Here is a 10,584-nt window from a genome sequence, read left to right on the forward strand (position 1 = left end):
GAGGGAGGGAGGGAAAGAAAGAAAACAAATGAAAACTCATATGCATCCTTCTAGAATTAAATATTACTTTCTCCTAGAAGCTGTCCCCTATTTCTCCAGGTAAAATCAGTTACTTCCTCCTCCATGCCCCATAGCATCCTACTCAATCTTCTATCATGGCACTTACAATGGAACTTCATTTATCTCTCTACGGGCTGTCCTGCTATATCCCAGCACCTCTAGGTCACTGTTGTCGTTATAGTCACCTTCTTCATCATGTCAGCCTTGTCTTTGTCATTATCATCTGCCAAGCATTGAGCTTTTTCTATATGTCTGTCATGGAGGTATTTTTCTTTCTTTATATCTCTATCAACCATCCTAAAGATATTATTAAGCCCATTTTATAGAAGAGGAAACTGGGACTCAAGGAGGTCAAGTGGGCTTACCATGTTGCTGTAATTATTTTGTTTTCAGGTCCATCCTTAGCATATAAGACTCAAGAAGGGCAAAGTGTCTCTTATTATCATCTTTGTAGCTCTCTTACCTAGAAGGTTCCTAGAATTAAGAAGGTACTTAAATAATCAGTAAATAATCAGTTAAACAATCAGGCACTGCCCTAAGTGCTAGGATATAATGAGGAATTATTATAGTTGGGATCCATCTTCTAGGAGAGTGTACCATCTAGCAGAAGAGATAATGTCTCCAGAGGTAATTCTGGTGGATAGGGTTGTGATAGAGGTATCGATGGGGTGTGCTGGAAGTGCTCAACACAGCTGGGGAGAGGTCACACCAGAGTGACAAGGCGAGGGTGGGAAAGCATTTCTGGTAGTACAAACAGCCTGAGAAAGGCATAACAGCCTAAAAAAAAGAAGCAGTTTAGCGCTGCTGGAATTTTCAGTGGACAGCAAAAAGAAGACAGAGCAGGATTCTCCTGTGTACGCTTTCTCATGTGGATAAAAGGAGTCAGTGAGGGTTTTAACACAGGTGCCAGAATTTTAAAGCACACTCAGGAGAGTGTATGAAAAACAGATTTCAAGGTAGAACATAAGGGCAGAAAGACCAGGTAGACGCTGTGCAACAATCCAGGCAGAGGGTGGTAGGATTCTGAAGGTCTGCAGCAAACTTGTTGAACATATAATCTATTTGCCATGGAAATATATTTAGAAACACACGTGGATTAACGAGTGCATAGTCTTTCTTTAGAAGACTTTCCTCAATGTGAGTCACAGCTGTGGTGCGGTGTGAGCACTGCAAAACTGTGATGTAGTCACAGCACGTCTTTGGTTCCCTGCATCTCTCCTCTCTGGAATGTTCTTCCCTTACTTCACTTTGGTTCCTGGCTCATCTCCAAGATCCTTGTGAAAGTCATCTTCCTCATCACCTTGTCAATTTCAGCCAGCTGTCAACTCCTCTGTACTGCACAGTTGTGGCCTGCTATAGCCAGAGCTTATGGACTCACAAGAGCTGAGTGTTAAACTTTCAGGAATTTCACAAGAGGGTTAGCATCATCTTATCAGTTTGAAATTGGTCAAGATTGGCATGTTAACCATGGAAATTGGCAAATGCTACAGATTAGGGCTTCCCCCTCCCCCAGAGAGTTGGTTGTTAAACATTTATCAGCATACCACTAATAGTACATTTTTAACTCTACTTCTCTCTTATGAAACTATTGTACAAAATCTCTGTGACTTTCATTGTTTATATATTATTTCATAGTTTCTATATTTATTTTCGTTGTTTATATACTTCATTGTTTGCGATTTATTTAATTCAATTACTACTTATTGCACAACTATTAATTGAGCACCTACTATGGACCTACCCTGTGCTGGATTCTGGAGTTCACAACAGTGAACAAATACACACATAGCCCTTACCCTCACTTTTTTCTCAAATGTTATAGGGAAGCAGATATTAATCAAATAATCACACAGATCAGGGTGAAATCATACTATGATCACTGCTATGGAGAAGAGGTACGTGGTTCCATGAGAGTATATATAATGGAGACACAGTGAGGGAGCAGAGAAAGAGACAGGCAATCAAGGAAGCCTTTCCGAAGGAAGTGGCAATTGAGCAGAGCTCTCAGCTAGGAAGGAGCAGGGCAGGGTTGGGGGGTGGGGGGGGGAGCATTCTAAGTAGATCAATAATGCTGAATCTTTACTGTCCTGCAGGCTGAATTCAGTAGCTTATTCTGATTCAGTCATGCAGTGGAGCCCTAGAGTCCACATTTATTATATTAAATATATTATATTAAATATATTAAGCACTCCAAGTGATTCTGATATGCATGGTTTCTTGATCACACTTTGAGAAATACTGAGACAAAGAGCATACAAAGATATCTAGTGTTGACAGATGCATTTAATTTATTAGGCATCCATTTCTTGAGGAGCTACTAGATGTCAGATACCACACTAGGAATGCTTTCTTGTCCCTATTCTACCCTGGGCATCCTTTTCTCCGTCTGTTCAATGAAGGGATTGGACTGTATGATCAAAATACTCAATGGCTCTAAAACCCTGAGGATGTCTTTTCCCCCTCTCTGTAGATGCATTTGCCAGAAAGGTTACGTGGGTGATGGCTTAACGTGTTATGGAAACATTATGGAGCGACTCAGAGAATTAAATACTGAACCCAGAGGAAAATGGCAAGGAAGGCTGACCTCTTTCATCTCACTCCTAGGTACGCAGCTATGGGTTCAGATTTCCACACAAAAGTCCTCTTTCAGGAAAGGGCATCTGCAAGACACAATGATTCAGAAAGGGACAGGCGAGCCTTGTCTGTTAGAATCAGCCTTTTTGGAGGGGTCATGCAGATGAGACGGAAAGGGTAGGCAGTTGTTTCCAAGAAGACAAGCAAAGGGATAGTGCCAAGAGATCTAGCAATGCAAGAATTAGTAGGCAGAGAGCTGAGGACAGGGTCTGGGGGTCACCATAGACCAACAGAGCTGCAGTAACAGTAAGACCAGGACAGCTACTGGTGTGAGGATACAAACTGTCCCCCTTGCCCTTGACCTTCTAGATCCTGCAGGTATGAACAAAGCTTGGCAGGTAAAACTGGGAATAGAGAGGGTGTCTGAGACCCCAGGGCGGCATCCTTGTTCCTCAGTGGAGGGGCTGTTTGAATTTTGGAATAGTCTTGGTTGTATGCAACCATTTAGCACCCTTGGTCCCCCAGTCACTAATTGCCTACAGGGACACAGTCACCTCCAGCCCCCCAGGCAAGGTGAGAGCCTGAAACAGCCTCATGTATTTGCAAATGCCTTCTACGGGCCATTACTCTAGAGAATGAAATATTATAACTGATCACAGCATTGGACGCAATTTCCAATAAAATACGAATCTGGCCGCTCTGCAAAAAGTAAAACACAGGCTTGGCCAATCAACAGAAACTTTAAAATATCAGCTTTTACATTGGAATTTACCAGTTGCCAAAAATGATCTCCTGGCAAGAACATAGATAAACAAGTGTCATCGATGGGTCAATGCTGAGTTCTCTGCCTAAATCTTAAGGTTAACTATCCCATTTAATGTCTCCTGCATAAACATCCCATTTTTCCCAAGGCATCCCATAGGGCGTCAAGTATTACCGGCATCCCTTGAGCTCAGGGGCAATCTGCTGGGTTCCTCACAGCCTTACTCTAAGAACTCTTAGAATACCAAATGGGAGCAGACAGGGGTGAGGTAGTGTTTTTGCAGACCGGGCCCTCCAGCATTTCCCTAGACAGAGTCCTGTTGACTTTTCACCTTCTCCATGACGAAGTCCTTGTACACTGCCTCTGGGTGTGAGAACACAGAGCCTGTCCCGTCATCCCGGCTTCCCCAGGTGATGGAAACAGGATTACCTACATACTTTGCTGGGCCCACTGGAAAGTGAAAATGCAGGATTCTTTGTTCAAAATTTATTAAGCATTTCAACATGGCAACAGCAGAGCATTAAACCAACCACTGGGGCTCTTCTGAGCTGGCCCTGGATGAAAACAAGGGCTGCATCTTTGCTCACCGAGACAGTGACAGTTCAGAAAGTCAAGCACAGGGTCAGGGACCCTGGGGTTGTGGTAGGATTTTGTCATGCCTGAACTGCTCAGCCAGGGTATCTTTGAAGCTGAGGCCGTCTACAGGAAAACACTCCTGGCATTACATGGAATGTTTTGAGGCCATGGCTTTAGGTTGCCTCACATTCTTAAGAGAGATTCCCAGTTGACACAGGGCCTGCATATACCCATTAGAATAGAGAAGGGCATAAATGGACCAGTCGTGACCCAAGACCTGTTGCCTGATTTTACTCCTCATGTACCACTGACTGATTTGGTGTTTTCTTTCTTTTTGTTATTTCAACTCCTAAGACAAAGCTTATGCCTGGCCACTGAGTAAGCTGGGGCCCTTTACGGTGCTGTTACCTACAGATAAGGGACTGAAAGGATTCAATGTGAGTATTTAAAATGACCCTACACCAAGGGGCTAATATGAAAAGCCTTAGTAGGGAGTACCTTCTTTAATTTAAAGTGGAAGCCCCCGTTAAAATTAAACCTACTGATGATAAGGATGGTGATGTTTTGATAAACTTCTTTTAGTGATATATAACATCCTTACAGAAAGTATACAAATTGTAAGCGTACAACTCAATGAATTTTCCCAGTGTGAATGCACTTGTGTAAACAGCAAGTCCATTGCCAGGAACCTAGAAGGCCCCCTGGTCCCCCTTTCTCATCATTACCCTCTACAGGTAACCACTGAGTGTTCTTAACATATAGCCAGGTGATAGAGAAGATTTGCATAATGTAAAACTGCTCACTTCCCACAGAAAGAATTAAACTCATGTATTAGCTAGATATGTGGGTTTTTTAAATCATTATAAATGGTACAAGCGATAGGGAAAAAATAAGAAAATGTTAGTCTTCAATGTGAGCAGCTGTTGTTTGAGATAATGTTATCCAGTGGGAATGAAACTTGCAGTGCCTGGTGGAGGCATCCTATCGAGATGGCATCACTAAAATAGTTACATTTGGTTTCCTGTAAATAATGGACATATCGATTTGTATACAATTTTATTATCTTCACTGGCCTCCATTTTAGTCATTGTGTAGGAACTGGTATCCTATATATCTTTCTCTCTCCCACCTTTACTATCTAACATGTGTTTTTATTTTTCCTGATCTTGAATTTTTTTTTTTTTTTTTTTTTTTTTTTTTTTTGAGATGGAGCCTCGCTCTGTCTTCCAAGCTGGAGTGCAGTGGTGCGATCTTGGCTCGCTGCAACCTGTGCATTCCGGGTCCAGGTGATTCTCCTGCTTCAGCCTCCCAAGTAGCTGGGACTACAAGCACGTGCTACCATGCCCAGCTAATTTTTGTATTTTTAGTAGAGAAGGGGTTTCACCATGTTGACCAGGATGATCTTGATCACCTCACCTCATGATCTGCCTGCCTTAGCCTCCCAAAGTGCTGGGATTACAGGCGTGAGCCACCGCGCCTGGCCCTGATCTTGATTTTTATTGTGTGTTCTTGTCATCTGTCTTAAATGCTCTGTGAAACAGATCAGCTAGAAATAAATAAACATATAAGTAAATAGATTAACAAATACACATAAAATGATGGAAGCCAATAAAAGATTGAAATCTGGGAAGTGGAAAAAGTAAAAATGAAAAAATAATCCAAGATATTTTGTGATAATATTTTTTGTTGCAGTGAATCAAAACCCAGTAAGTTCCCGGCTCTCTAACCCTCATATACCACCACGATTAACGTGTCTGATATTCATGTTTCTATTGTTCACCTTCAGAGATGTCCTCAAACCTCTCCTGTTGGAAAGAACCAGCAAACATTCTATGCCTCTAGGCTAGGCACTTTGCACGTGGTCTCTCATTTAACACATGGTTTACACAGAGTTAATATAAGTATCTGTTGATTGTTGACTACATAGTAATGATAAAATGTAGATTTGGTCCCATGGATTTCAAAAATCTTAACTTTTCTAATCAAAAGTACCATCAGCTTACTCACTTTACCTACTCTTTCCATGAAACTTCATATTTTATTCCCATCTGCTTCCTGTGTTCAAGATAGATTCCTTGTTCCTTGTTCCTCCTGGGGCCATTGCAATGCTGTGCTTTCCCCATGTCAGTTTCAGTGCTGGAGCAATCTCCTCTGGTTTGAGAGTAGACTGTGCATTGCCTCCAACTCTCCAGATTTCTACTCCCTGGAAGGCCTGGCCCGGGCTGATTGCACTGATAGTAATGTATAGCACGTATAATTGTCAGTGCTTTCATACAGTTGTATTTGCAAAAGCCCAAACCCAAGTTAGGGTGCCCTGGCTTTAATGTCTTTGATACTAAGTAAGGCACAGCACGTGTTACAAAACTCGTTCCCTTGTTTATATAATAGTCAAACTGGCTCTTTTGTCTTAGGTAAATGAGCTTTTGGTGGATAATAAAGCTGCTCAATACTTTGTGAAACTCCACATAATTGCTGGTCAGATGAACATCGAACATATGAATAACACAGACACATTCTACACCTTGACTGGAAAGTCGGGGGAGATCTTCAACAGTGATAAGGTAAGGGTTCCTCTGATTTTCACTGTCTTTCAGAAGTGAAAGTTTTCAGAACTAACTGTCTACCAAGCCAATGCCCATAGCCTTCTCTCTCTTTTTGTTTGGGGTTTGTGAAAAATTACAAGGAAATTCTTTCCTTATGTATCGTTTGTCAAACACCTTCTTATATAGGAAGAAACAGCAACACCAGGAAATGTCATAGAGGAAGGGTGGAGTATTATGCAAAGGGGGTTATAAAGTGTTTGACTTTGGTCTGGTCTGATTTAGTTTTCAAGGCAACTGTCATTCAACTGCCAGCAGGAAGGAGAAACTTTGCTATAAACCTGTTTCCTAAAAGCATCAGCACAAAGCCAGATCAGCATTCCTCTTACAGAAGGAAATAGATTGTGTTTGTTTTAGATTGCTGGAGTTGATCCATCTTCTCCCACCTAATATTCATCACTCCTAATGCCATTAGTTCTGTTTGTTTTTTATATAAACCCATCCTCCCCCGCCCCACCCTCATTTCTTAACTCTTTCTGTGATTTTATTGAGCTGGGGAACAGGTGATTAGTCAACACAATGTGCATGTGTATAGGCATAGGACCTATACTATTAAATTTCACTAACCATCAGTAGTTAATAGATCCTTGAGTGCTTGTTCTAAACAAAGTATGGGGATAAATCTTTATTTGTGTTATATAAGGCTCACAATAACCCTGTGAAGGAGGGACTATCATAATCCCTGTTGCTCCAGTAAGAAAGAAGAGAGGCCACACAGTAAGTGCCAGAGCCAGGATTCAAATGTGGCTCCGAAGCCCACATTCTTAACCAATCTGCTGTAGTGCATGTGTGAAGATGGATGATGGATGGATGGATGGACGGATGGATGAATACATGGATAGGTCACTGGATGGATGGATGGATGGATGGATGGATGGATGGATGGATGGATGGATAAATGGATATATGGATAGGTCACTGAATGGATGGATGGGTAGATACATGGATAGGTCACAAGATGGGTGGATGGATGGATGCATGGATGCATGGATGGATGGATGGAGAGATACATGGAGGATTGATTCATGGATGGATGGACGAATGGATGGATGGATGAATGGCTGGTTGGAGAAATGGATGGAGGATGCATGGATGCATGGATACATGGATGAATGACAGATATGAAGATGTGGCTTGCTTTCTTACAAGGATATGCATGTATTTACCTGTTCATTCATTCAACCAATATTCACTAAGTCTGTCACTTATTAGGAGTCATATGGGAGGAAGAAGGAATTAGCTTCAGTTATTTATTCCACAAATACTTTTATTGTGTGCCTTCTCTGTGCAAGACACTAAGGCGGGTGATGAATTTATAGTAAATTAAATAGTTTTCCTCATGAAGCTTGCAGTCTGCTGGAGAAGAGCTTGATAATACCTTACCCAGGTTTAGCATGTATAGTTGTCAGTGATTTCATACATTATATCATTTGATCTTAATGAAAACCCTGTGAGGTTAACCAAGCAGATACCTTCATCCCCACTTTAGATTAAGTGACTTAACCAAAATCACATTGCCAATAAATATCAAAGCCCAAGGACTCAAGACTTCTGACTCTACTCCTGTGCTTGCTCCTTCCAGGACACCGTATTAATCTTATTTTATCTTTCTTTGGTGTTTTAGGACAATCAAATAAAGCTTAAACTCTATGGAGGCAAAAGAAGGTAAAATTATAGAGGGGGACATCATTGCTTCCAATGGGCTTCTGCACATCCTTGACAGAACCATGGACAAGCTAGAACCCACATTTGAGAGCAATAATGAGGTGAGTATTCAGATAAAAGTCACATCAGCCCAGGTCCATCTTCCTTTGTTCCCTGGAGAGTCACATCCAGAGCGTGCCAGCACTCTGTGCTTGTGCTTCATTTGTGCTAGAATCTCAAGCAGAGAGAAGAAGAGGTGGTTTGTCTGTTTCCAACAGAATTCTGTATTTGTCTGTTTCCAACAGAATCTCTGCAGAAAGAAAGCAAGACATACAGTTACATGTGTGGGAAAGATCTGGACTTTTTTTTACCTCTTTTATTACTGCATCAGGCAACTCATTCCATGACCAATTGTCATGAAAATGTGTCCCTCTTAATTTATAGAGGGCAGTTGTTGCTGCAATAAAACTTACTGCTTCTGACCTAGATGATGAGGGCCAAAGGATACTTCAGAACGTGCAGATCTGACCTACTGTTTCAATGACAGCAAACATTTCTATAATGCATTGTGGTTGACCAGGTTCATTCATATAAATCCATAGTGACACATAAACTCTGTCATCAGTCTTTAAATGTTAGGGTTTGTATTTCCTAAATCACATTAATTTATTTCCTGATTTTAAGCAAAATGTCTCTTTTTAGCAAACCATAATGACAATGCTACAACCAAGATACAGCAAGTTCAGGTCTTTGTTAGAGGTATGCACCTTTCATAATTTTCTGAAAAATATTTATGTCAAGACTTTTGTAAAATTAGCAGGGGTGTCAATTATAAATTTCTGGGGAATTATGTTAAATGTTTGTCCAAGGTAGGCTGCAGATACAAAATTTCATTTCCCAAATGCAGGAAACCAACGTGGGACATGCTTTAGATGAGGATGGAGTTGGTGGACCATACACCATTTTTGTTCCAAGTAATGAAGCATTGAATAACATGAAGGATGGCACTCTCGATTACCTCCTTTCTCCAGAGGTACCGTATTCTGCTTGCTCTGATGGCATCGTGCCAGGAGCACTGCCTCAGTCTGTGTCCAAACAGGTTTTTTCTAAATTACAGATAGTAAATAAGTTGCACATATATCACCACCTCCCCTCCAACAACCAAGGCAGGCATCACTAATCAATTACAACATTCTGGAACTAAGCCTAGATGTGGCTTCAGTCTCTTCGATAGAATTTCAAGTAGCTATGATCAATTAGACTTGATACCCAGGCCTAAATGGTTGGTTTGATTTGCCCTGACTCTTCTAATATTGCTCACTAGTAAAACCAACACTTTAAGTTCCCTATAACTCTAAAACCACCTAGAGAATGAAGCCTAAACTAGGCCATTCAGGGCCAGGCCTAGGCTAAACTTTAAAAGAACATGTGTTATTTTAGATGCTTTAGCCATTCCTTCCTATTGCTTTCATCTTTCTCCACCATGGGCTTTCAGTTCTCTCACAATCCCCTCTAAAAGGGAGATTATTGACTCCTTCATATCAGGGATGTCAATGACTGAAACCATTTAAACTGTTTATTTTCCCAGAAATAATAGGCTTAACTTGAAGAGGATAGTCTACTGTGAAAGTTTGTTCATTAGAATGTCAAAAAGTAGAATTACATGAAAAGTCACATGCTTTCTTCCAGTGCCCTGAACTATACCACCATCTTGCAATGGGAAGAGATGACCTATGACTTCATAAAGATCAGGATTGATTTTATAGAATGTGGAGAGAAGAAGGAAAGGATGTCCCAATCTTTTAGGGTAGTGATTCCCAAAGTGTAGAGTAGTCAGAAATCATCCATGGAGCTTGCTAACTAGGCAGATTCCAAAGCCCTACCTCAAGCATTCTGGTTTAGTGGTGCTGGGATGAGGCCCAGAAATAGACACGCTGGTAACCACCAACTTTCCAATTCAGATAGCCCCAGCCCACACTGTTTTGGGAGTGCTGAAAATTGTTGCCTGTTAGGTTTAGGAATTCACATAGATATATATCCCTTTTTAGAATGCCTTCAGGTATCTATAAGGATATTTTGCTGTCAAAAAACTTAGGAATTTTTTTAAACTTCACAAGGAGATAAACCGAAAAGTGATCTCTTACATTTGCAAGCAGATGTTCAACATATGGAAAGATTAGTTATAAGTTTCCATAGAAAAAGCCAGATTTCCCAGGGGTCTTCCAAAATAGAATGATATTTCAAAATATGATTCACACTTAAATTTTATAAAACCTAGCTATTGCAGAAAACTACTAGACCTCTCTTTAGAATTCACATTCATACTTAAAGTGAGCTTAAAAAAAAAAAAAAAAAAAAAAAAAAAAA

The 10,584-nt window shown here is 40.8% G+C and overlaps 1 protein-coding gene across 1 annotated transcript in view; it reads left to right on the top strand.

Annotated features, from left to right (window-relative positions):
- STAB2 (stabilin 2) overlaps nt 1-10,584 on the top strand; it is a 175,342-nt gene that overhangs the window by 50,485 nt on the left and 114,273 nt on the right. Inside the window, 7 exon segments of the mRNA XM_017895335.1 lie at nt 2,531-2,664; nt 4,328-4,410; nt 6,385-6,534; nt 8,198-8,238; nt 8,240-8,339; nt 8,920-8,976; nt 9,125-9,250. Coding sequence (XP_017750824.1) covers nt 2,531-2,664; nt 4,328-4,410; nt 6,385-6,534; nt 8,198-8,238; nt 8,240-8,339; nt 8,920-8,976; nt 9,125-9,250 — 691 coding nt within the window.

The sequence above is a fragment of the Rhinopithecus bieti genome, unplaced genomic scaffold (genome assembly GCF_001698545.2).
Source record: "Rhinopithecus bieti isolate Rb0 unplaced genomic scaffold, ASM169854v2 scaffold_24306, whole genome shotgun sequence".
In the NCBI taxonomy this organism is placed as follows: Eukaryota; Metazoa; Chordata; class Mammalia; order Primates; family Cercopithecidae; genus Rhinopithecus; species Rhinopithecus bieti.